At 48.4% G+C, this 26,665-nt stretch overlaps 1 protein-coding gene across 1 annotated transcript in view; it reads left to right on the forward strand.

Moving 5' to 3' along the window:
* Positions 1 to 6,308: 6,308 nt before the first annotated feature.
* Positions 6,309 to 26,665, forward strand: part of COPG1 (COPI coat complex subunit gamma 1) — a 29,453-nt gene continuing 9,096 nt past the window's right edge. Inside the window, exons 1-17 of the mRNA XM_054482171.2 lie at positions 6,309 to 8,202; positions 9,135 to 9,187; positions 9,949 to 10,029; positions 10,291 to 10,362; positions 10,544 to 10,623; positions 12,372 to 12,447; positions 12,691 to 12,783; positions 13,779 to 13,865; positions 15,177 to 15,334; positions 15,434 to 15,567; positions 18,047 to 18,114; positions 18,333 to 18,521; positions 21,893 to 21,988; positions 23,540 to 23,783; positions 25,031 to 25,106; positions 25,944 to 26,047; positions 26,502 to 26,627. Coding sequence (XP_054338146.2) covers positions 7,896 to 8,202; positions 9,135 to 9,187; positions 9,949 to 10,029; positions 10,291 to 10,362; positions 10,544 to 10,623; positions 12,372 to 12,447; positions 12,691 to 12,783; positions 13,779 to 13,865; positions 15,177 to 15,334; positions 15,434 to 15,567; positions 18,047 to 18,114; positions 18,333 to 18,521; positions 21,893 to 21,988; positions 23,540 to 23,783; positions 25,031 to 25,106; positions 25,944 to 26,047; positions 26,502 to 26,627 — 2,044 coding nt within the window. The 5' untranslated portion in view covers positions 6,309 to 7,895. The remainder of the gene's footprint in view (positions 8,203 to 9,134; positions 9,188 to 9,948; positions 10,030 to 10,290; positions 10,363 to 10,543; positions 10,624 to 12,371; positions 12,448 to 12,690; positions 12,784 to 13,778; positions 13,866 to 15,176; positions 15,335 to 15,433; positions 15,568 to 18,046; positions 18,115 to 18,332; positions 18,522 to 21,892; positions 21,989 to 23,539; positions 23,784 to 25,030; positions 25,107 to 25,943; positions 26,048 to 26,501; positions 26,628 to 26,665) is intronic.

A 26,665-nucleotide genomic window follows, 5' to 3' on the forward strand; every position in this document is an offset into this window, starting at 1 on the left:
GTCTCCATCTCTTGACCTCGTGATCTGCCCGCTTCGGCCTCCCAAAGTGCTGGGATTACAGGTGTGAGCCACCATGCCCGGCCCCAGCCTGGAATTTCTTATTGCAGAAAAAGAATAAACCTGGAGTTGCTCAGACTGGGGGGCTGGAATCTTGGTTCTGGTATTCATTCATTTAACTGATATGTACTGAGTACCTATTTTGTGCCATGCCCTGTGGATATGGCAGACAAGGAACTTACATTCCAAAGGTAAACAGAAGATGATAAAAAACAAACGCTGACTTTGGGAGGACAAGGCGGGTGGATCGCCTGAGGTCGGGAGTTTGAGACCAGCCTGACCAACATGGAGAAACCCCATCTCTACTAAAATTAGCTGGGCATGGTGGTGGCGCATGCCTGTAATCCCAGCTACTTGGGAAGCTGAGGCAGAATTGCTTCAACCTGGGAGGCGGAGGTTGTGGTGAGCTGAGATCGCACCATTGCACTCCAGCCTGGGCAACAAGAGAGAAACTCTGACTCAAAATAATAATAATAATAATAATAATAATTAGCGGAGCATGATGGAGCATGCTTGTAATCCTGGGGAGGCTGAGGCATGAGAATCTCTTGAACCCGGGAGGTAGAGGTTACAGTGAGCCGAGACTGGGCCACTGCACTCCAGCCTGGGCGACAGAATGAGACACCATCTCAAAAACAAACAAACAAACAAAAAACAAGTGCAGTTAATTTTATGTGTCAACTTGACTGGGAGTCAGATGCCTAGGTATTTGATCAAACATTATTCAGGGCAGGGCATGGTGGCTCATGCCTGTAATCCCAGTGTTTTGGGATGCCAAGGCAGGAGGATGGCTTGAGGCCAGGAGTTCAAGACCATCCTGGACAACATAATGAAATCCTGTCTTTACAAAAAAATGGAAGAAAAAAACATTAGCCAGGTGTGGTGGCATGCAACTGTGGTCCTAGCTACTTTGGAGGCTGAGGTGTGAGGATTGCCTGAGCCCAGGAAGTTGAAGTTGCAGTGAGCCATGATCCTGCCACATGGACGGCACTTTAGCCTGGGCAACAGAACTAGACCCTGTCTATAAACACACACACACACACACACACACACACACGCACAATGACAACAAAACCACACACACATTATTCTGGATATTTGTGTGAGGGTGTTTTTGGATAAGACAAACATTGAAATCAGTGGACTGAGTAAAGCAAACTGGACTTCTGTAACATGGGTGGGCTTCATCCAGTCAGTTTCAGAGAAGTATCATGATTGTCCAATAAACAGATAAAAGATTTTCAGCTTCTGGAAAAGCAAATTAGGCCCTAGTGAGATACCATTTAGATCCACTAGATTGGCAAAAAGTGAGTTCAATCATACCAAATTGGAGTGGATGTGGATCCATGGTGGGAGTATGATTGACAGAAACACTTTGGAAAACAATTGTTCATCTTGTAAAGTTGAACAGCCTAGGCATTTCCCCTCCTTGGTGTGTATCCAAGGGGCAATCCTGCATATACGCATCAGAACACAGGCACAAGAACATTCATAACAGCATTTTTTTTAGTAATAAAAAAACTAGAAACCATGTAAATGCTCAGCAATAAGAAAATTGGTAAGAACATTGTGGTATATTCACCTTAGAATATTATATAGTAGTGAAAAAGATAATGGTGATTACATCAAGTCCTAGAATACTACCTATGGTATGATACCATTTTTATAAAGCTCAGAAACTACTAAACTCATTGTTTAAGTGTGTCTATATATGTATTTTTTTTTTTCCAAAAGGGAGGGAGACAATAAGTTAAAATTTCAAGATGGTAGAGTTACCTCTGGGGTGGGCAGGGCATGATGGCATAGGGGAGAAGCTCTGGTTATTGGTAACATTCCGGATTGGCATTTGGGAGGTGAGTTCATGGGTGTTCATGGCATCATTATGGTCTAAAACTTACACATGTTGACATATATTCCTTCATTTGAATGAAGTATAAATAAAAAACGTACAAAGGAAAAAAGAATGTCTGATTTTCTGCTTGTTACTTTGCTGCATGTTCCTAAAGCTCCCTCCCCCCAAAATATGTTTTTTTTCTGATAAGAGAAAAATGAAATATATTAAGTAATCTCTTTTTTTTTTTTTTTTTTTTTGAGACTGAGTCTCGCTATGTCACCTAGGCTGGAGTGCAATGGCGTGATCTTGGCTCACTGCAACTTCTGCCTCCCAGGTTCTAGCAATTCTCCTGCCTCAGCCTCCTGAGTAGCTGGGACTATAGGCGTGCGCCACCACGGCCAGTTAATTTTTGTATTTTTAGTAGAGACGGGGTTTCACTATGTTGCCCAGGCTGGTCTCGAACTCCTGACTGCAGGTGACTTCTTGCCTCAGCCTCTCAAAGTGCTGGGATTACAGGTGTGAGCCACTGCACCTGGCCTACATTAAGTAATCTTGGAAATGCCTCTTGCTAAATTTAGGAATCATTACCAGTAGAATTGTGTTAGCATGCTCAGAGAAATGGTGTAATAGGTTGGGCTTGGTGGCTCATGCCTGTAATTCCAACATTTTGGGAGGCTGAGCCGGGAGGATCATGTGAGCCCAGGAGTTTGATACCAGCCTGGGCAACATGGTGAGACCCTGTCTCTATTTTATTATTTTGATTTCTTTTCTTTCTTTTTTTTTTTGAGACGGAGTTTCTCTCTTGTCACCCAGGCTGGAGTGCAATGGCACAATCTCCACTCACTGCAACCTCTACCTCCCGGGTTCAAGCGATTCTCCTGCCTCAGCCCCCCGAGTAGCTGAGATCACAGGCGCTCACCACCATGCCTGGCTAATTTTTGTATTTTTAGTAGAGACAGGGTTTTACCATGTTGGCCAGGCTGGTCTGAAACTCCTGACCTCATGTGATCCACCTGCCTCGGCCTCCCGAAGTGCTGGGATACAGATGTGAGCCACCGTGCCCGGCCCGTTTCCATTTTTTTTTTGAGACAGAGTCTCACTCTGTCTCCCAGGTTGGAGTGCAGTGGTGCGATCTCCACTAACTGCAACCTCCGCCTCCTGGGTTGAAGTGATTCTCCGGTCTCAGCCTCCCGAGTAGCTGGGATTACAGGCGTGCACCACCATGCCCAGCTAATTTTTGTATTTTTAGTAGAGATGGGGTTTCACCATGTTGGTCAGGCTGGTCTCGAACTCCTAACCTCAGGTGATCCGCCTGCCCTGGTCTACCAAAGTTCTGGGATTACAGGTGTGAGCCACTGCACCCAGGCCCCTGTCTCTATTTTTAAAAATAAATAAATAAGGCTGGAAGTGGTGGCTGACACCTGTAATCCCAGCACTTTCAGAGTCAGAGGCGGGCAGATCATAACGTCAGGAGGTCAAGACCATCCTGGCCAACCAACATGGTGAAACCCTGTCTCTACTAAAAATACAAAAATCAGCTGGGTATAGTGGTGCACGCCTGTAGTCCCAGCTACTCGGGAGGCTGAGGCAGGAGAATCGCTTGAACCCAGGAAGGCGGAGGTTGCAGTGAGCCGAGATCGTGGCACTGCACTCCAGCCTGGGCGACAGAGCAAGACTCTGTCTTAAATATAACATAATAAAAATAAATAAATACATACATACATAAAAGGGGAAAAAAGAAAAATGGTGTAATGAAAACATGTTTATGAAGCTGATGGGACCCCCCAGGTTGTCTAATAACCATGTGTCCAGGTCAAACCTTGATTTCACCCCCGAGCTCTCCTTTTAGTTGATGGCTTGTGATTCAGGGTAAGTAGCAGTCTGTGGAAACCCAGGAAACTGGTTTGATTCCCAGCTGTGTCATTCAGTTGGCATGTGTCCTTTATCAATGTACATAATGTCTGAGATTCAGGTTTGTGCCAGTGAAGTCAGCATGATGTTTACTTTGAACTTTCATTAGGTGGGCTCAGGATAAAATACATGAAGTGCTTCTCACCTGGTGAGTCCTCGATAAATGCTAGCACTTGTATTGTGGTCCTCCTGCCCCAATAATGATCACACCTTAGCACAATGTTGCCCTTCACAGTTTGCAAAGGCGGGGGCGCTTATATTCATGATCTCATCCTAAAAAAGTCTAATTTTTGTTAACAACAGCTCATATGTATAGAGTACTTGCTATTTTTACAAGTATTATGTAACAGTGGGTGCTCAACAAACGCCAAATGAGTGAGGGCATGGTTTCAAAAGTGGGTGTGGGTGGACAAGAAAACAGGTGACTTACTGGAAAACTCATTTTATGAGGCTGGAAGCTGCCTCTAAAGCAAGGGTAGTCCTGAGTCTCCCTGTTATATTGAAGGGATGCTCAGGTTAGTCCCCGGACTCTGAAACTGCCCTGGGTCACTCTAGTGGACAGACAGGGCCTGGCATGGGGGCTTCAAGCCTCTTCCAGCGGTGCCGTCGCTAAAAAACTAGAGGTAAAATTAGAGAGTTGGTGCCACCTAGAGGGCAAGAGAGTGCATCTCAGAAGAGGGCTGGGGAAATCCTTAGAATATGGAAGGCGGTGGTGGTTAGAAAGTATCATAAAAATAATCTGTATTGGCCTGGCACGGTGGCTCATGCCTGTAATCCCAACACTTTGGGAGGCCGAGGCGGGAGGGTCACTTGAGGTCAGAAGTTTGAGACCAGCCTGGCCAACATGGTGAAACCCCGTCTCCACCAAAAATACAAAAATTAGCTGAGTCTGGTGGCACACGCCTGTAGTCCCAGCTACTAGGGAGGCTGAGGCATGAGAATCGCTTGAACCTGGGAAGCAGAGGTTGCAGTGAGCTAAGATTGCACCACTGCACTCCAGCCTGGGTGACAGAGCTACACTCTGTCTAAAAAAAAAAAAAAAAAGAAGGGGTCTAGACTTAAATAACTCATACAACTCTAATAAAAAGATTAAATAATTTTAAAACGAGCAAGGGATATGAAGATATTTTTTCAAAGAAGATGTACAAATGACCAATAAGCACATGAAAAGATGCTCAACATCAGTAGCCATCAGGAAAGTGCAAATTGAAACCTCTTCACACCCACTAGCATGGCTATAATAAAAAAGACAGTAACAAGTGTTGACAAGGATGTGAAGAAATTGAAACCTGCATACACTGCTGGTGGGAATGTAAAATGGTGCAGCTGCTTTGGAAAAGCAGTTAGGCAGTTCTCAAAAAGTTAAACATAGTTACCATATGACCTAGTAATACCACTCTTAGGTATAGACCCAAGAGAAGTTAAAACATAGGGTTGCACAAAAGCTTGTACATTAATGTTCACAGCATTCACAGCTTTGTTCACAAGAGCTAGACTGGAAACAACCCAAATGTCCATCAACTGATTAACAAACAAAATATGGTAAATCCATAAAATGGAATATTATCCAGCTACAAAAGGAATGAAGTACTGATTCATGCTATAACATGTCTTGAAAACATGCTAAAGAAGCAAAACGCACAAAAGACTACATAGCATATGATTCTGTTTATATGAAATATCCAGAATATGCAAATCTATAGACAGAAAGTAGATTAGTGGTTGCCAGGGGCTGGGCAGATGGGCAAATGGGAAGTGACTGCTAATGAATAGGTTTCTTTTGGGATGATGAAAATGTTCTTCAATTAGTGCAGACAGGTGCATAAACTTTTTTTTAATATACTAAAACCCACTGAATTGTACACCTATATATATATGCATATATGTGTGTGTGTGTGTATATATATATATATTTTTTTTTTTTTTTTTTTTTTGAGACAGAGTCTTGCCCGTCACCCAGGCTGGAGTGCAATGGCACGATCTCGGCTCAGGGCAACCTCCACCTCCAGGGTTCAAGCAATTCTCCTGCCTCAGCCTCCCGAGTAGCTGGGATTACAGGCGTCTGCCACCATGCCCAGTGAATTTTTATATTTTTAGTAGAGACGGGGTTTCACCATGTTGGTGAGGTTGGTCTCAAACTCTTGACCTCAGGTGATTCACCCTCCTCAGCCTCCCGAGTGCTGGGATTACACGTGTGAGCCACCGCGCCTGGCCACCCCTGTGTATTTTTTGAGACAGGGTCTTGCTCTGTTGTCCACGCTGGAAGTACAGTGGCATGATCATGGCTCACTGAAGCCTTGACCTCCCAGGCTTAAGCAATCCTCCCATCTCAGACTCCTGGAGTAGCTGAGACAAGATAAAAATCAGAGTTTAGTCCTCAGATGTACCATAACTTCCTTAATCATCCCTTTATTGATAGACATTTAGGATGTTTACAATTATTTTGCTGCAAACTGCTGCAGCAGGCAACTTCATTTTCTTTTTTCTTTTTTTTTTTTTTGAGACAGAGTTTCGCTTTTGTTGCCCAGACTCCAGGCTGGAGTGCAATGGCGTGATCTCAGCTCACTGCAACCTCCGCCTCCCAGGTTCAAACGATTCTCCTGCCTCAGCCTCCCAAGTAGCTGGGATTACAGGTATGCACCACCACACCAGGCTAATTTTTTTTTTTTTTTTGTATTTAGTAGAGATGGGGTTTCACCATGTTGGTCAGGCTGCTCTCAAACTCCTGACCTCAGGTGATCCACCTGCCTCAGCCTTCCAAAGTGCTGGGATTACAGGCTCGAGCCACTGCGCCCGGCCTCATTTTCTTCTTTTGAACAATTCCCTCCTGATTAGGGGTGGGGTTACTGATCAGACATTTTGAACATCTTTCTGACTATTGACAATTTTACATCTCACAAGATCTGTTGTCCTTGGCCTTAGCCTCTGCAAAGCCAGACCCTAAGGGCTGGCCCCTCTGACATCTCCCCTCCTCCAGCTTTGCGGTCACCCTTTTCACCTGGGGCGTCTGCCTCAGTCCCCTGCCTCTCCTCTCCACAGCCCACTCCTTCTCCTGCCCACAGGGCTGCGGGCTTCCCCTCCCCAGGCAAGCTGGGGCCGTGTCGCAGCGCCTGGCCATCACGACTTTGCCGTTGCCAATGCAATCTGGCTCGTTGGCATGCACTGTGCTTACCTTAGCCTCAGGGTGTCCTGCATAGGTCCCCAGGAAGATAAACCCTGGGTGATGTGTCATTTTCCCCTTTCCGTTTCTTCCCACGTCCTTCCCCCCAACCTCCCTGCGTAGGCAGCGCATCTAGTTGGCACTCCATAAATATCCGAAGTATTTACAAAATAACGTTGAAGTTCTGTGCTGTTTAGTTAGATCTCTTAAGGTTGATAATGTACAAGGCAATTTGCATCAGGAGCAGAGATAGGGCCCGGCAGATATAAATTAAAAATGCAATTGCACGCATTCATTCAACGAGAACTCACTGAGCAACTACTATGTGATCACTGCAGTGAATAAAAGACAAACAAACAAACAAACAAAAAACAAAAGAGCAAGAAGGTGGCCGGTTGCGGTGGCTCACCGCTGTAATCCCCAGCACTTCGGAAGGTCGAGAAAGGAGGATCGCTTGAGCCCACGAGTTCAAGACCAGACTGGGCAACATCATAGTGAGACCTCGTCTCTACAAAAATTAAAAAATTAGTCGGGGGTGGTGCGAGGTGGGAGGATCGCTTGAGCCCGGGAACCGTAGGCTGCAGTGAGCCGGGATCGCACAACTGCACCACAGCCTGGGCAGCAGAACGAGAAATAAATAAATAAATAAAAGCCAGAAAGTAAAAATAAAGTGTTAGATGGCGATTCGAGTTGAGGAGGAAATCAGGCAGGGGAAAAAAACTGAAAGCGAGGAGTGAGTGGCTGGCAAGGCTCCTTCGGAAGGTGGCAGTAACAGTCATAGACCGGTCACATCAAGTGGGTGTTTACTGCGGGCCAGTGTGTGCCACCAACCTCACACCCGAAAGCCACAAAGACTCACGCCACAACGCAACGAGGCAGGGGCTCCTCCTCCTCCCTTGGTACAAGGAAAGAAGCGTAGGGAGCAGAGTTGGGATGCTAGTCAGTACCCCCCGGCACCTAGCCCTTGCCCCTCAGTCTGGCTTTCCCCACTCCCGCTCCGGCGGAGGCAAGGTTAACATTAGACGAGGCTGTGGCAACCGGAAAGAGCGCAGGCGCAGAGCGCGGAATGCGCCTGCGCAGAGCGCAGGGCGACGTGGCCAGCCGGGGCCCGGAAGTGGTCCCTGTAGAACCACTGTGGCACCGCTACTCCGTGCCGCGCCCGTCGAGCATTGCGTTGCTGCATTGCGCCCCACCGACTCCACTATGTTGAAGAAATTCGACAAGAAGGATGAGGAGTCAGGTGAGGGGGCCAGGCCTGGGTCTGAGGGAGGCCGGATCCCCACCCGCCGAGCCTTCCTTCTGGTTCTCTGTCCTGACCCGGAGGCTGAGGCCCAGTGAGGGGCAGGGGTTTGTGCCAGGGTCCACAGCTAGTCAATGGCAGGCCTCGGAGAGCCCGAGCATGCTCGGCTGTCTCACTCTTGTAAGCTCGGACTGCAATTTTCTGGGTGACCTTGGGCGCGTCAAACACCTCCCCCCAGGCCTCAATTTACCCATCTGTCAAAGGAGGGGACCAGGCCGAATGTTCTCTTGTTACTTTCTTCGTGCAACCTCTTGGGATTCGCCGGGGCTACTTTGGTGCTGGCGAAACTGGGGTGTAACCTGCGGAGCCAGCGTCTTGTGACTGGGAACTTTGACCCCATCATTCATTTATTCAGCAAAGTATATTGAGCAGTTACTGTATGCCAGACACTGTACGGTGTCCTGGATACTGCAACAGAGCAAGTGGGACACTCAGTGCCTGAGCTGGGAATATTAGAATGGTTGCACCCACGATGGAGGAGACAGACATCAACAGATAATCACACGTGTAATTATTTGCAAATGTGTCATCTGCTATGAAGGAACTAGTTACAACGAGATGGTGGTCCCTGGCACATAGGGACTTAGTTAATTACAAGTTATATAAATGAACACAAGACATGGCACCATGAGAAGCACAGGACTGTACCAGGGCTGCTGGGAGATTGTGGGTGGTTTGGGGTAGAGTGGAGCCCACCTGCTTGCAGGAGACTAGTAGGATCCCTAGACAGATTGTAGAGGCTTGATTGCCATTCCTGAGGAGTTTGAACTTTACTAGATTTACTAGGAAGGGACATCTTCCCTTTACCTGTGTCTGGGAGAGTTTTGAAGTTCGGAGTCACAACCTACCTTCTCCATTGTCCTTGACTGTAGGTGGAGGCTCCAACCCATTCCAGCACCTTGAGAAGAGTGCCGTACTCCAGGAGGCAAGTGACATTTGCTCCCCTCTAGCTTCCATCATAAATATTCACCACCAATGCAACTGAAATACCAACACATTCAAAGTGTTGTTTTAAAGAGCAACACGGGAGAAAACTTGTGCCTGGAAGACAGGAAAACTTTGTTCCTGGAGAGAGTTAGTTATGCTTACTTCTTTTTTTTTTTTTTTTTTGAGATGGAATCTCGCTGTTGTCAGCCTGGGGTGGAGTGCAATGGCATGATCTTAGCTCGCTGCAACCTCCGCCTCCTGGGTTCCAGCAATTCTCCTGCCTCAGCCTCCCGAGTAGCTGAGATTACAAGTGCCCACCACCATGCCTGGCTAATTTTTGTATTTTTAGTACAGACGGGGTTTCAGCATGTTGGCCAGGCTGGTCTCGAATTCCTGACCTCAGGTGATCCACCCGCCTCGGCCTCCCAAAGTGCTGGGATTACGGGCGTGAGCCACTGTGTCCAGCCGCTTCTTTATTGTTGTCTTTCTCTGTTTCTGTTTCCAGTTAGCAGATGGTTGCTAAGTATCTGCTAGTCAATAGGTTAGCACATCCCTAACTAATATTTACACGAGAGTCTAAGAATAATTAGTAGTTGATTAAAGAAAAACAAACCCTTTCCTTATGAAAATAAGCTTGTTGCATACCCAGAAAGCCCTGTTTAGACAAGTCAATTTACCCTGAGACTTCTCAGACATTGAATATACTTGAAGGGAAATGAACTAGGCTAGAAGGTAACATCTTTGGTCACTTCTTCTTAGGCCCGTGTATTTAATGAAACTCCCATCAACCCTCGGAAATGTGCTCACATCCTCACCAAGATTCTTTATCTCATAAACCAGGTAACAGGGTGAAGCTTGCGGGTAGGGAGAATGGTGCTGGGGGATTGGAGGGAAGTGGACAAATCATGATCACTCTTAGGCTGTTGGACAGCCTCTGTGTGGCTGTAGACAACAGCTCAGCTCTGGGTCCCCTCAGCATCCAAGTCTCATATGTTGCCTTTGAGCCACTTTAGGGTCTGGGGATCTGGTTTGGGCTGATCCTGCAGGAATTACTGTCTGACCCTCTGTCCGAAGCTGAGACTTCTTTCTTGATTAACACAGGGGGAGCACCTGGGGACCACGGAAGCGACCGAGGCCTTCTTTGCCATGACCAAGCTCTTTCAGTCCAATGATGTAAGTGCCTTGACCCAGCTTTCCTTGAGAGGTGGCAGCTGTAACAATGTGGTGGGAGGGCCAAAGAGAGCTGGCCCCACCAGTCAGTGTGGGCTGCCTTTGTGGAGATAGGAGGTATCTTCTCCCAACCCTGGCCCTTGGTGAGCCCAGGCTGATAGGGCTTTTCCCACCTATCTCCCAGCCCACACTCCGTCGGATGTGCTACTTGACCATCAAGGAGATGTCTTGCATTGCAGAGGATGTCATCATTGTCACCAGCAGGCAAGTCATGGGGTTGTGGGTGGCTCTTCTGATGGGTTCCATTGACAGACCATTTTTTTCTTGTGTGTACCAGACAGTGAGACTTGGTTGCATATTGCCAGCTGCCCACCCCATGGCAGCTTCCCCTTGACTGCTGCCCACCCCGTGGCAGCCTCCAGGTGTGCTGTTTCTATTTTAATTCTCTGGCCTTGACTTGGACACAAATCCTTCCTTTTCTTGATTTCTCTTAGTCAAGCAAACCAGCTTAGAACTTTCCCAAGTATACTTTGGGAAAGTATATTCAGTATACTTTCTTGAGTATAAAGAGAGAACACAAGAAAAATAAACAGAGAGTACAAGTGGTATACTGCTTACTCAGTGACTGGTGTCTGCTTTAAGCTAAGTGATTCAGGGACAGATGTGACTAAAGTGTAATCACTGCCCTTAAGAACTGGGTCTCAGTTCTCTTATTTCTTCCTGCCACAGTTTAAGGTTGGGGGGTCATACATTGATTTGTAGGTTCAGTTAGAAAATATTGTCTGTCAGTCCCTGTGTGTAGCTCTGGGGATGTAGCAGCAAAAAAGATAGACATGGCTTCTGTAGCCCCAGAATTTACAGAGAAATAACCAGGCATCAGGCCATTAAGGTAGGGTGTAATATAGTTTATCACGGAAGTATTATGGGCTATGAGAGCAGACCAGGAGAGCAGACCAGAAGAGCATCCAGCTTGATTTGAATTAGGAAAGTCCTCCCAGAGGAATGATCCAAGTGGAGTCCTGGAGGATGAGTAAGAAATAGTAGGACAGGCCAGGCACAGTGGCTCATGCCTGTAATCCCAGCACTGTATCCACAGTGTAATCCACAGTGTAATGGGCGGATCACCTGAGGTCAGGAGTTTGAGACCATCCTGGCCAACATGGTGAAACCTCGTCTCTACTAAAAATACAAAAATTAGCCAGGTGTGGTGGCGCGCACCTATAATCCCAGCTACTGGGGAGGCTGAGGCAGGAGAATTGCTTGAACTGGGGAGGTGGAGGTTGCAGTGAGCTGAGATCATGCCACTACACTCCAGCCTGGGTGAGACTCCGTCTCAAAAAAAAAAAAAAAGCTAGGCATGATGGCTCACGCCTGTAATCCCAGCAGTATGGGAGGCCAAGGCGAGTGGATCACAGGGTCAGGAGTTCAAGACCAGCCTGGCCAACAATAGTGAAACCCCATCTCTACTAAAAATACAAAAATTAGCCAGGTGTGGTGGCATGTGCCTGTAGTCCCAGCTACTGGGGAGGCTGAGGCAGTAGAGCCTGAGCCTGGGAGGTAGAGGTTGCAATGAGCCAAGACCGCACCCCATTGCACTCCAGCCTGGGCGATAAAGCGAGACTCTGTCTCAAAATAAATAAATAAATAAAAAGAGTAGGACAGAGTGGAGGTGAGGGGTGAGGAGTGCTACAGGCTGAGGAAACAGCACATGCAAAGGGTGGAGAGGAGTGAGCATAGCCAGTTAGGGAAGTTCAAGGAGTTATATTCAGGTCACTGGCAGTAGGAAGCTATGGAAACTTTTTAGCAAAAGCAGGGGGATGACCTGTTTGGTTTTGAGTCTTATGAAACTCCCTCCAGCAGCTGTGTGGAGTTAGACTTGGAGGGGCAAGAATAGAGGGAGAACACTGGTTAGGAGGCTCGTCTAGTAATCTGGGCAAGGGTGGTGATGGGAGCTGGAGAGGAATAAACAGGCCCAGGCTCTCTGCATGCTGACAATGCCTTCTTCCCTGCAGCCTAACAAAAGACATGACTGGGAAAGAAGACAACTACCGGGGCCCGGCCGTGCGAGCCCTCTGCCAGATCACCGATGTGAGTCGTGCCAGTTCCTCCCTGCTTCCTGGCCTCTTGATTGAGGCCTCAGCATCATCTTTTGCATGCTTTGGGGCGTCCGCTATCTCACTGAGCCAGGTGATATGGGGTGGAGGCGGTGTGCAGGAGCACATGAGAAACGCTTACTTCCTCCTCATACTCCTTTCTGCCCCCATTCCTGCACTCCTGAGAGCTGCCAAGGACTGACTGGATCTCCTTCCACCCTGCTCCTTTTGCCCACAGAGCACCATGCTGCAGGCTATTGAGCGCTACATGAAACAAGCCATTGTGGACAAGGTGCCCAGTGTCTCCAGCTCTGCCCTCGTGTCTTCCTTGGTGTGTAGCTGCTGCTGGAGCCCTGCTGGGGGTGGGGTAGAAAATTGAAGAAAATTTCAGAGTCACATTCCAGTAGGGAAAAAGAAAGTTGTTTCTTTCTTTTTTTTTTTTTTTTGATTGAGACAGAGTCTCACTCTGTCACCCAGGCTGGAGTGCAGTGCCACGATCTCAGCTCACTGCAACCTCTGCTGCCGGGGTTCAAGTGATTCTCCTGCCTCAGCCTCTCGAGTAGCTGGGATTACAGGCGCCTGCCACTGTGCCCAGCTAATTTTTGTGTTTTTAGTAGAGACAGGGTTTCATCATCTTGGCCAGGCTGGTCTTGAACTATGGACCTCATGATCTACCCGCCTCGGCCTCCCAAAGTGTTGGGATTGCAGGTGTGAGCCACTGCATGTGGCCTCTCTTTCTTTTTTTTTTTTTTTTTTTTTGAGACAGAGTCTCACTCTGTTGCCCAGGCTAGAGTGCAATGGCTCGATCTCAGCTCACTGCAACCTCTGCCTCCCTGGCTCAAGCGATTCACATGCCTCAGCCACCTGAGTAGCTGGGATTGCAGGTGTTCACCACCACGTCCGACTAATATTTGTATTTTTGGTAGAGATGTAGTTTCACCATGTTGGCCAGGCTGGTCTTGATCTCCTGACCTCAAGTGATCCACCCACCTCGGCCTCCCAAAGTGCTGGGATTACAAAGCGTGAGCCACCACACCCGGCCAAAATAAAGTATTTCTGTATCTGTAAGCCTGAGAGTCCCACCCTTCTCAGTGAAGAGAGCCATGGAACTCTGGGGTGATTGAAGAGGGTCGTGGGTGGATGGTGTTGACCCATGCCTTGGGCAGGGACAGTGAGGGTGGGAGCATCCTGAGTTTGTCCATGGTCTCTGAGGACCAGGATAGTGGCGAGCCCCTGAGCTGTGTCTGAGGGAAGACCAGAACTGGGCCCAGAATGTGTGATGGGGATACTTCCTACCTGCGCCTTAATGTGTCCTGTTGCCCACAGCACCTGCTGAAGTGCAGCTTTGACGTGGTCAAGCGCTGGGTGAATGAGGCTCAGGAGGCAGCATCCAGTGATAACATCATGGTCCAGGTGAGATGTGAGCAAGGGAGTGATATTTAAAACACTCAGGCAGGTGGTAAGGCACTGGCCATTTGGCATGGACACTTGCCACCGAGATCCTTGTGACCCCTGTCCATAGCAGGCTTTAATCCTTTCGTCATTGGATCATGGGAAGAATTAGGAGGTCCTGGGTTAGAGAATCCGGGGTACCACCTGGAGGGCTTGGGTTACAGACTGCTTACCAGCTGGTGCTGAAATATTCAAGTATTTTGATAACCAGCTGAGTATTATTTTGGAGCATATGATGTGGCAAACTTGGCCAAGGCAGGCAGAGGGCCGCCTAAATTTAGGCCTCTGCCAACCTGGCTTTGTTATGATGTGTGGAATTATCTTGATGAGGCTTTCATCTACTTTACTCTTTCTCAATGACCTAGGACAGGCATTCCTTTTATCTCTCTGGGTCTTGGTTTCCTTGTCTGTAAAATACGAATGAAGGTTACTGCCTCACAAAGCAGCAAGGTTGAGCCGAGATCATGCATGTAACATGTGACCCATCTGGGGCCTGCCTGTCGGTGCTCCCTGTGTGTTTATGTATTCCCTTTATCTCTCATCTGTCTTCTCATCCTTTGCATGATTCTTGTCTTCAGGGCCAGCTGTGGCCCCTCAAAACGCTTATGAGGGCCAGATAAGCTTCCCACATAGAAGGCATCCACAGCTGCCATATCTTTGCCCCCAAATGTCGCTCCTTTAGGAAACAAAAAAGAGTATCGAGGACAGGAAATAACTATGAGACCTCACATCTTTAGAAAGGGAGTCCCTGGGCTTCTGGCCCTCCAGGCCTGGCTTTGTCAGTACTAGCCAGGAGTCTTTGGGCAAGTCAGCAAAGATTAAACTGTCTACCTTCAGGGTTATTGTGGGTAATGCAAAATTTCATGGCTAAGGTGTCCCACACAGTGACTTACAAAACACGACCATGCTCAGGGTCTGGCTCCCACCTTCTCTCTCTAATTGTCTGATTGAAAGCACCAGGTCTCCCACATTGCTTTCATCTTTGTGCTGTTTGTTGTCCCTTTCCATATCTGTATTTATGCTGCCTGTTAGGGCTCTTGCCAAAGCAGGGGTGGGAACAAGAACCACAGATATACTTCTGTGGTTTGTGAAGCATTGTGTGGAGGGCTGTGTACACAGAGTACCTGGGGCAGTTGTCACAGCCACTCTGTGTGGTAGCTGCTACTGTGCCCATCTTAGAAATGAGAAGGCTGAAGGACCCGCCCAGGGCCACACAGCCAGTATACCCAAAAGTCATACATTTGTACTCTGTTGCTGTCTCCTGTCCTATAGTACCACGCACTAGGGCTCCTGTACCATGTGCGTAAGAATGACCGCCTAGCCGTCAATAAGATGATCAGCAAGGTCACACGGCACGGCCTTAAGTCTCCCTTTGCCTACTGCATGATGATCCGGGTGGCCAGCAAGCAGCTGGAAGAGGAGGATGGCAGGTAACGGCTCTCATCTCTCACCAGCTAGATGATACCTCACTCATCCTACCATGCTGGGCCACCCCCAACGTTTTCTTCCCGCCCTATGTTCTTTTGTAGCCGTGACAGCCCACTGTTTGACTTCATCGAGAGCTGCTTGCGCAACAAGCACGAGATGGTGGTGTATGAAGCCGCCTCGGCCATCGTCAATCTGCCAGGCTGCAGTGCCAAAGAGCTGGCCCCAGCTGTGTCAGGTTACTGGGCATCCCTTCACCCAGCCTCACATGTTTATGCTTGCCAGGAACTAAGCCTGGGTCGGGGCTGGGAGAAAGAAAGAAAATGCTCTCAAATAGGCCACACACTGGTGTTAAGGAGTCTGTACCTAGGAAGCACCTGCCCCAGACACTATGCTGAGTCCCCACTTGTATCACGTTTTGGGGTGGGCTGCTGTTAGTTCCATCTGACCACTGAAGAGGCTGAGGTAAGGCTTAGGTCCACTCTGGAGCCAGTCAGGTTGGCTGGCCACAGGAGGAGGCCTGGTGGAGGAACCCAGGATCTATGAAACTGGTGCATGTGAACTGGGGCTGCACTTTTCCAGGTGAAGGAGAGAACAGTATAGAGGGTCATTCTGAGCCTCCAGCTCCAGCACTGGAGCAGGGCAGCCTGGGTTAGAGCCCTGGCTCTGCCCCTTACCAACTGGGCAAGCCTGGCAAGGCCACCCATCCTCTCCATGCCTTCCTTTTCTTTTCTCAGATGTGGATGATAGATCATGCCTATTACATAGGGTTATATAGCCAGAAAATGTGTGATCTAGACAAATTGCTTAGAAGGCAACATGTTTGTTGTTTGCTGTTTGCTGTTTTTTGTTTTTGCTTTTTGAGATGGAGTCTCACTATGTCGCCCAGGGTGGAGTGCAGTGGCGCGATCTTACCTCACTGCAACCTCTGCCTCCCAGGTTCAAGCAATTCTCCTGCCTCAGCCTCCCGAGTAGCTGGGACTACAGGCGCCCGCCTCCATGCCTGGCTAATTTTTGTATTTTTAGTAGAGATGGGGTTTCACCATATTGGCCAGGCTGTTCTCGAACTCCTGACCTCATGATCCACCCGCCTCGGCCTCCCAAAGTGCTGGGATTAGAGGCGTAAGCCACTGCGCCCAGCCATTGTTTGCTGTTATTAGGGGGAATCCAGCAGCGTTGAGTCCTGGAGTCTTTGGTGTCTCCTCTGTGCAGAGCCCTGCTCTAGGTGTGGGAATCCCCCTGTCAGGGAGGAGAAAGCCTATGAAGAGGTGCAAAGTGGTTGGTACTGGAAAGTGGGTATGTTGCGAGGCTAGAAAAGGAGAGGCGCTCAGGGTGAGAAACCTGAATTCAAAGTGGAAGAGAAGAGGGGAGTGTTTTAAACAGGCCCATGGAAAGCAAAGATGTTGTGGCAGGAGAGTTAGATTTGCAGGTTTTGAGAAATGATTGGGCCTCCTGTTTTTCTATTATTCTCTACTATAACAGTGTAAACTTGGTCAGGCAAACAGATGGAGTTCATGTTTGGAGAGAGAGAAGTCTCCCTTCCTCCTTAGAAATGAAGAAAGAATGAACTGCTGGGCACGGTGGCTCACGCCTGTAATCCCAGCACTTTGGGAGGCCAAGGCAGGGGGATCACCAGGTCAGGAGTCCGAGGCCAGCCTGACCAACATGGTGAAACCCCATCTCTACTAAAAATACAAAAGTTAGCTGGGTGTGGTGGCGTGCATCTGTAATCGCAGCTACTCAGGAGGCTGAGGCAAGAGAATCACTTGAACCTGGGAGGCGGAGGTTGCAGTGAGCCAAGATCGCACCACTGCCCTCCAGCCTGGGCGACAGAGGGAGACTATCTCAAAAAAAAAAAAAAAAAAGAAATGAAAAAAGAACTAATGAATTCACTCACTGATTTGGGTATTCATTCAGTCTTATTATATCCCCCATATTTCCAGAATAATGAAAGATGTAAATAAAGTAGGGTCTTCAAAATAGCATTAAGAAAAATTTTTTTTTGAGTATTAGAGAATAAAAGCCAAGTTATGAAGAAAGGAACATAGATATTCCAGAAAACAGTAGTCATCTTTGCTCCTATGATTGAGTGCCAAATTTAGCTCTGAGCTTCCTGGCAGCCAGGGCAAGGGAGGGATATGGTACCCGAATGGCTCTCATCTAGTTAAAGGAAATAAACCATTTGTTTAAGAGAGGACTTTGTTCTTCAGCACTTAGTGCCGAGGGGGAAGTTCTGTTGGATCCTGTAGACACAATAGGAGAGAGGAGTGGAATATTACTTCACAGAGGTTAAGGGCTCAGGCTGCAGGTGCAGGCAGTCTTGGAATTTAATCTTGGTTCTGCCAGTTACTGGCTGCCAACCTAAAGTTTGTTTGCTTTTCCCTTTGTGCCTCAGTCTCCTTATCTGTAAAGTGGGCTAGTGGTGGCTGCAAGCTATAGCAGTGAGGCATGTCTACTGTATAGCACAGCACCTGGCACACAGCAGATGCCCAGTGAATAACAGCCCTCACTGGAACCCCTGGGTGCTCACAGACATTATGGCCTCTGTCCATGGCTCAGGTGCACAGGGTGAGGGGAGCTCTCTGTCTTGGGTTGGAATGGGGGTGTCAGCAGGGAAATGAGCTGAGCAGAGGGTTTGAGTCAGAACAGCAGACCCCGGTTTTCCCAGCTGCCCAGCAGTAAAGGCAACCTGACATGTGGCATCCATCTCCCCACAGTGCTCCAGCTTTTCTGCAGCTCACCCAAGGCTGCTCTCCGCTATGCTGCTGTTCGTACCCTCAATAAGGTAAGAGTCCAGGTTGGGGGTTGGAGGAAGCTGTCTGATCCAATTGGAGGTGTGTCCTAGCCTCTGACCTGGCTGGGAAGGATAATAGCCCTGGTCACAGTTACTTTCTTCTGGATGGTGAGATGATCTCATCCAAAGGACTTCTGACTGGGCCAAACCATCAAATGTAGTGACAGCATTGGGGTCCTGCCCTCTCTGTCACTGTCCTCCCAAAACAGGTTGCCATGAAGCATCCGTCAGCTGTGACAGCTTGTAATCTGGATCTGGAGAACCTGGTCACAGATTCAAACCGCAGCATTGCCACGCTGGCCATCACCACCCTCCTTAAGACGGGCAGCGAGAGCAGCATCGACCGCCTCATGAAGCAGATCTCCTCCTTCATGTCAGAGATCTCGGATGAATTCAAGGTACCTGCTACCCCCAGGACACCCACGGCCCCCAGAGGAAGGAGCTCTGTCCCTGCTCTCTGTGGCCACAGCCTTCCTGCCAGGACTGACCTAAGGGGCTGGTCAGCCTTGAGGACTCAGAGGAGGCCAGCATGTTGCTCTGCAGAGGCTTGGCCTTCAGAGAAATGTGCGTAGTCCTGCCTCCAGGCCTCCATCCATATCGTCCCCTTGTATTGAAAGAACAGTAGTTTCCAGGCCAGTTAAGGGTTCATTGATTTGTTGTCCAAGTATTTCTTGAGCACTTGCTGTCTGCTATGTAGAGTGACAAGAGGGGAACATAGCAGTGAACAAGGCAGGTGTCTGCCCTCCTGGAGCTTCCTTTCTAGGGATGGGAGAGGAACAGTAAACAGGTAAAGAAAGGAGTAGACGAGATCATCTCAGGCATGGGTACTGCAGTCAAGAGTGTAGAAATACAGCAGGGATGATCCTAGGAAGAGCACGGTCTGGGAAGGCCGTTCTGGAGGGTGACGTCTGAGCTCAAACCTGAATCGGTGCAAAGAACCAGGAGGAAAGGCAGGAGCAAATCAAGGAGAGAGAAGGCCAGTGGGCGGAAGAGCTGTGGGGCCAGTGCAGGTGACAAAGTCAGAATAGACAGGGCTCAATCATGTAAGGCCCATGGTCAGGTAAAGAGTTTTAATTGCAAGGAAGACATTGGAGAGGTGTTCTTTTGGGGCAGGAGGAAGGATGTGAATATTTTTTGAGCTTATATTTTGAAATAATTCATAGGAAGTTACAAAGAAATATACTGAGAGGTCCTATGCACCCCACCATCAACACTGTCCTACAGTGCCAGCATCCTACACTAGCACAGGACAATGTCAACCAGGAAAGTGACACTGGCACGACCCATAGAGCTCATTCAGATTTCACCAGCTACACAGGCAACTCCTGTGTGTATATATGTGAAGTTCTATGCAAGCTGTCACGTGGAGTCTTTCAAAATTGCCACCACAGTGAAGACACTCAACTATCCATCTCCACAAGACTCTCATGTTACCTCTTCATAGCCACGCCCATTCCTGTCTATCCCTAACCCCTGGCAGCCATTAATTTGTTCTCAATTTCTGTAATTCTGTTATTTCACAATTGTTAATTGATAGAACAATGAAGTATGTCACTGGAGAGTTTTAATCAGAGCAAACAATAATATGAATAATATATTGTGGATTATGCAAAGTAGGCAGCAGTCTACTCTGCCTGTGGGTTGCAAGAATGCTTTGCAGGCTGAAATGACACAGTGAGATTTGCATATTAGATCCTTCTGGGGCTGGGCATGGTGGCTCATGCTTGTAATCTCAGTGCTTTGGGAGGCCAAGGAGGGAGGATCACTTGAGGCCTGAATTTTGAGACCAGTCTTGGCAACGTAGCAAGACCTCATCTCTACAAAATTTTTTTTTTTTTTTTGATTCAGAGTCTCGCTCTGTTGCCCAGGCTGGAGTGCAGTGGTGTGACCTCAGCTCACTGCAAGCTCCGCCTCCCGGGTTCACGCCATTCTCCTGCCTCAGCCTCCTGAGTAGCTGAGACTACAGGCGCCTGCCACCATACCCAGCTAATTTTTTGTATTTTTTAGTAGAGACGGGGTTTCACCATGTTAGCCAGGATGGTCTCGATCTCCTGACCTCATGATCAACCCGCATTGGCCTCCCAAAGTGCTGGGATTACAGACGTGAGCCACCGCACTCGGCCTACAAAAAATTTTTTAAAAAATTAACCATGTGTGGTGATGTGCACCTGTAGTCCCAGCTACTCGGGAGGCTGAGGTGTGAGGATCACTTGAACCCAGGAGTTCGAGGCTGCAGTGAGCCATGATCATGCCACTGCACTCCAGCCTGGGTGACAGAGTGAGACCTTGTCTCAAAAAAAAAAAAAAAAATTGGCTGGGCGCGGTGGCTTATGCCTGTAATCACAGCACTTTGGGAGGCTGAGGTCGGCAGATCACTTGAGATCAGCAGTTTGAGATCAGCCTGGCTAACATGGTGAAACCTTGTCTCTACTAAAAAAATACAAAAATTAGCTGGTATAGTGGCTCACACCTGTAGTCCCAGCTACTCGGGAGGCTGAGGTGTGAGGATCACTTGAACCCAGGAGTTCGAGGCTGCAGTGAGCCATGATCATGCCACTGCACTCCAGCCTGGGTGACAGAGTGAGACCTTGTCTCAAAAAAAAAAAAAAAAAATTGGCTGGGCGCGGTGGCTTATGCCTGTAATCACAGCACTTTGGGAGGCTGAGGTCGGCAGATCACTTGAAATCAGCAGTTTGAGATCAGCCTGGCTAACATGGTGAAACCTTGTCTCTACTAAAAAAATACAAAAATTAGCTGGTATAGTGGCTCACACCTGTAGTCCCAGCTACTCCGTAGGCTGAGGTAGGAGAGTCACTTGACCTGGCCTGGAGGTGGAGGTTGCAGTAAGCCGAGATCATGCCACTGCACTCCAGACAGAGCGAGACTCCATCTCAAAAAAAAAAAAAAAAGTCCTTCTGGAGCAGAGTGGAGGGGTGACTGGGTAAAGAGACTGTTGGAGTAATTCAGAAGGAGAGGATGGCACCTGAGCCGGTGGGAGTAGGAGAGGAGGGACAGTGCAAGAGCTTTTTGAGGAATAACGCCTGTTGGCAGGGTTGGTGTGAGGGTTGAGGGGTGGATGTCAACAGAGATGATGCCATTTTCTACTTTGAGCTGACAGTGGTGCTCTTGACTGGTTTGCAGGAGAAGGAAAAGATGGGGTATTGGATGAGGGAAGGGGAAGGAGATGGAGATGTTTGTGGTTGCAGACATGTGGAGTTTGAAGTGCTGTGGGTACCAGGTGGAGTTGTCTGGCAGGCAGTTGGAAATGGCAGGTCTTAAGCTCAGACAGGAGATAAATATTGGGAGTCAGTGGCATATAAGAGGTGGTTAAAGCCATGGGAGGGGATAAGATTGCCGAAGAGACTGTGAGGAGAGAAGTGGCCACGGACAGAATACCCCAGAGACAGGCTTAACCAAAGAGGAGCCAGAGGAGATGATGGGTGGGAACCGTCAGTGGGAGCCAGCGGTAGGGAGAGAAGCAGGACAGGTTGGGTGGAGGGGACTCGGAGACTTAAGAAGCCTGAGTAGAAGAGCAGAGTTTGGGGGACCCAGAGTCTGAGAGTCTGACACTGGGGCTGTTGGCACTGCCTTGGGTGGGCTCAGGGATTGTGCCCTTCAAGCGTGGAGTTGAGTTCCTCTGGTCTCCTTGCCCTTGTGTCATGTCCAAGGCCTGGCCTTACCTAAGGAAGGACTCAGTGGGCACTCAGGGAACTGAGTCACCCCATCTTGGTGGCAGGGCCTGCTGCTCATGCATGTCTGTTTCATTCAGGTGGTGGTTGTCCAGGCCATCAGTGCCCTGTGTCAGAAATATCCTCGCAAACACGCCGTCCTTATGAACTTCCTGTTCACCATGCTGCGGGAAGAGGTAAGAGTCAGGGGCATTCGGGGGATGCCAGGTCTCCTGGTGCAGGGAGTGACCTGATCACTGGCTCCATGCTCAGCTTTGTGTGTGTGCTCATGTTAGCCTGTTAACCAACTGGTTTTCATGGTGCCTGCAACCCTTTAAACTCCTTGTGGACATGTAAACACGTACCAGTTGCTAGTAATTACAGTAATAACTATGACTCACCAGCCTCACTTTAAAAACTGTATGTCCTGAGGTGATGCTTGTGCAGAAGATGGGAAAATGCATGTTCTTTTCTGGTGGACTCTAGTGCAGAAATATTCTGGACCATTCCAGGAGCTCTAGGGGTGATTTCTTGTGAAACTGGTGCTAATAATACGACATTCGTTCTATTTCTGTTCCTGACGCGAATTACTGATTCACTTATGCCACCTTTCTTGGATGTCTCAACAAAACGGGTTAATTCTTAGGAGCAATAGCAGATGTTCATGGAGTAGATTTGTTCCTCAGATACATGGTACCCCTTTCACCCAGCCCCAGAGTGGCCCGTGGACTAGGCAGTAGAGGAGCCATTGCCTTGAGTGTCTTTGCGTTTCCCAAGAATGTTGTTATAGAAGGGCACTAATGTTTAGTGAGTCATCAGCTAATGGGCCCAGCACTTTAGTGATTGTGTTTGTTTTTTTTAAGTAGAGATGGGGTCTTGCTGGGTTGCCCAGGCTGGTCTCGAACTCCTGGCTATAAGTGATCTTCCCACCTTAGCCACCCAAGTTCTGGGATTACAGGTGTGAGCCATCATGCCTGGCCAGGCCTAGCACTTTGGAGACACTGTATGCATGATAGCAGTTTTTTTTTTTTTTTCCTTTGAGTAGGAGTCTTGTTCTGCTGCCCAGGCTGGAGTGCAGTGGTGTGGTCTTGGCTCACTGCAACCTGCACCTCCCAGGTTCAAGCGATTCTCCTGCCTCAGCCTCCCGAGTACCTGGGACTACAGGTGCCCGCCACCACGCCTGGCTAACTTTTTATATTTAGTAGAGACGGGGTTTTACCATGTTTGTCAGGCTGGTCTCAAACTCTTGACCTCAGGTGATCCACCCACCTTGGCCTCCCAAAGTGCTGGGATTACAGACATGAGCCACTGCGCCCGGCCTCCATCTATCACCCAGGCTGGAGTGTGGTGGTGTGATCACGGCTCACTGCAGCCTCAACCTCCTGGGATCAAGCAATCGTCTCACCTCAGACCCCCAAGCAGCTGGAATTATAGGCATGCACCACCATGCCCAACTAATTTTTCTATTTTTTGTCGTGTTGGGGTCTCTCCATGATGCCGAGGCTGATTTCGAACTCCTGAGCTCAAGTGGTCTGCCCACCTCAGCCTCTCAAAGTGCTGGGATTATAGGTGTGAACCACTGTGCCTGACCAGCCTTTTGTTTGACAGGAAAGAGTGATGGAGGCCCAGAGAACCAAGTGCCCTGTCTCCAAGTTCTGTGTTTGGACAACTGTCCTTGGTCCAGCTCAGGTCTTCAACTCTTTTCTGGAGAGAGCAGGCTCCTTGCTTAGCTCAGCTTCTCTCTGCAGGGTGGCTTTGAGTATAAGCGCGCTATCGTGGACTGCATCATCAGCATCATTGAAGAGAACTCAGAGAGCAAGGAGACAGGGCTGTCACATCTGTGTGAGTTCATCGAGGACTGCGAGTTCACAGTGCTGGCCACCCGTATTCTACATCTCCTGGGCCAGGAGGGGCCCAAGACCACCAACCCCTCGAAGTACATCCGCTTCATCTATAACCGAGTGGTCTTGGAGCATGAGGAGGTCCGGGCAGGTAGGTCTGAGCCAGGGCTGAACTTGGAAACTTAGCTTACCCTTGAATAAATGTCCCAGCAAAGGGACCTGAGCCTCCAGTGGGGATTTGTGCACTCAGTGTTCTTGCTGCACAAGCTGAGCTGTTTTTCATAATATTGTTGGCAGGACCTTACATGTCATCTAGTTGAACGGTTCTTTGTTTTTTTTTTTTTTTTTTTGAGATGGAGTCTCGCTCTGTCACCAGGCTGGAATGCAGTGGCGCAATCTCAGCTCACCGCAACCTCTGCCTCCTGGGTTCAAGCGATTCTCCTGCCTCAGCCTCCCGAGTAGCTGGGACTACAGGTGTGCGCCATCATGCCCAGCTAATTTTTGTATTTTTAGTAGAGATGGGGTTTCACCATGTTGGCCAGGACGGTCTCAATCTCTTGACCTCATCATCTGCCCGCCTCGGCCTCCCAAAAGTGCTGAGATTACAGGTGTGAGCCACCGTGCTCAGCCATGGTTCTTAACCCCTATAATTTGTTGTGTTTTTTTTTTTTTTAAGTATTTTTTTAATTGAGACTGGGTCTTGCTATGTTGTCCAGGCTGGTCACGAACTCCTGGGCTCAAGCTGTCCTCCTGCCTCAGTCTCTGAAAGTGCTGGGATTACAGAGCCACTGTGCCTTGCCTTAAGTGATTTTTTTTTTAACTTTCACTATATGTTGATGTTTAGCTTAAAAAAAAAGCTTTGCTGAGATATAATTCACATGCCATAAAATTCACCCATTTATATAAAGTTTACAATTCAGGAAGCAACCTTCCTATTCTTTATTTTTAATTTCTTTTCATGCCCCCACTGGACAGATTTTCTTCTTTCAGCAATTAATGATCTTTAAGTAATTGTTCCCTTTCTCATTTATATTATTCTGAGCCTTAACTGCAAATTGACGCCATTTGGATATGGAAGGTGAGGAGCTTTACATTATAGCCAGCTTCTGTGACCTCATCATGGTTAATTTGAAATTAGCTCCTGGAACCTTAGAATGGGAGCTACTGATCCCATCTGGCACCCTTCTCCATTAAATAGATAAGGAAGTTGAGGCCTGGAATGGCGCCAAGATCCACCCAAAGCCACTCACTGTGTTGGTAGTGACTTTGGGCCTCCTGGCTTGAGACTTCTTGTCTCTGGGGCTCTTCTGCCTGAAGACCCATTCTGAGTGCTGGAAGTGCCCAAACAGTGAGTTGTCAGGGTGCATTGGGTAAATCACGTTCGCTTCCTAAACACAGGTGCTGTGAGTGCTCTGGCCAAGTTTGGAGCCCAGAATGAAGAGATGTTACCCAGTATCTTGGTGTTGCTGAAGAGGTGAGTCTAGGCCCAGGGGCCCTAATGGGGACAATGTTCCCTTGGACCCAAGCAGCTTTCCTTTGTCTTTATTTTTTTTTTACTGAAAAGGGAGAGAAAAGTTATACAGCTACTGATTGTAGAAAAAAAAGAGAAAGCATAGAAAAGCATGAAAAACAATGCTGTGCAAATCGCACCAACCAGATGTGACAATTGGTAACTTGAATTATTTTGTCCATTTTTTAAAAATAGCTCTATTGAGGCCGGGCATAGTGGCTCCCACCTGTAATCCCAGCACTTTGGGAGGCCGAGGCGGGTGGATCACAAGGTCAGGAGATTGAGACCATCCTGGCTAACACAGTGAAACCCCGTCTCTACTAAAAATACAAAAAATTAGCCAGGTGTGGTGGTGGGTGCCTGTAGTCCCAGCTACTTGGGAGGCTGAGGCAGGAGAATGGTGTGAACCTGGGAGACGGAGCTTGCAGTGAGCCGAGATCATGCCACTGCACTCCAGCCTGGGTGACAGAGTGAGACTCCAGCTCAAAAAAAAAATAGCTCTATTGAGATATAATTCACATACCATACAATTTACCCATTTAAGATATGTAGTTTGATAGGTTTAGCATATTCACAGAGTGATGGAATCATCACCACAACCTGAGTTTAAAACATTTCATCATCCCAAAAGGAACTCAGTGTTCATGAGTGTGGCCTCTCCTCACTCCCTCCACCCTCTGCCTGGGGCCACCACTAGTCTACTTGTTATCCCTATGGACTTGCCTCTAATGAAGCCCTGCAGGATCCCTCCTGCCATCCCTGCTGGGCCCCAGTCAGGACCACCTTGTGTCCTGGCTGCAGGTGTGTGATGGATGATGACAATGAAGTAAGGGACCGAGCCACCTTCTACCTAAATGTCCTGGAGCAGAAGCAGAAGGCCCTCAATGCAGGCTATATCCTAAATGGTGAGTCATTCCCTGGCTATCTTGGACTCAGCACCTTACTGGAGCTGTGGTTCTCATCACTCCCTGGGCAGGGGAAATCAGAGGCAAGATGCTCTTGGCTGGACTTGCCTGGCAACCTCATGGCATCATGGTGACCTCAGGAGGTCCTGGGTCATTCAGGTCACACCTGAATTGGGTGGAAATTGTCCAGTGAATTGAAATGCTCATCATTAATAAAAACTTTATTTTTACAGTACTTTACCCTTTACAAGTCACTTTGTATATATGTTTATTCCCCACACCTAACCTGTAAGGGAAGATGTGTCTGAGAATGCAGAGGCTTAGAGAATAAAGTGATTTTCTCAGGGTCATACCACTTAAGACTTGTAACTTTGGGACCCCAGGGCCTCCATGGTGGTCCCTGGTGCACATTTTGCTCTATTTGCCAGGCATGGTAACCTCTCTTCACCTCCAGGTCTGACTGTGTCCATCCCTGGTCTGGAGAGGGCTCTGCAGCAGTACACTCTAGAACCATCAGAAAAACCTTTTGACCTCAAGTCTGTGCCCCTGGCCACGGCGCCCATGGCAGAGCAGAGAACAGGTAACACTTATACTCCTCCCAGAGGCCATCAAGGCCAG

The sequence above is a fragment of the Pongo pygmaeus genome, chromosome 2 (genome assembly GCF_028885625.2).
Source record: "Pongo pygmaeus isolate AG05252 chromosome 2, NHGRI_mPonPyg2-v2.0_pri, whole genome shotgun sequence".
NCBI lineage: Eukaryota > Metazoa > Chordata > Mammalia > Primates > Hominidae > Pongo > Pongo pygmaeus.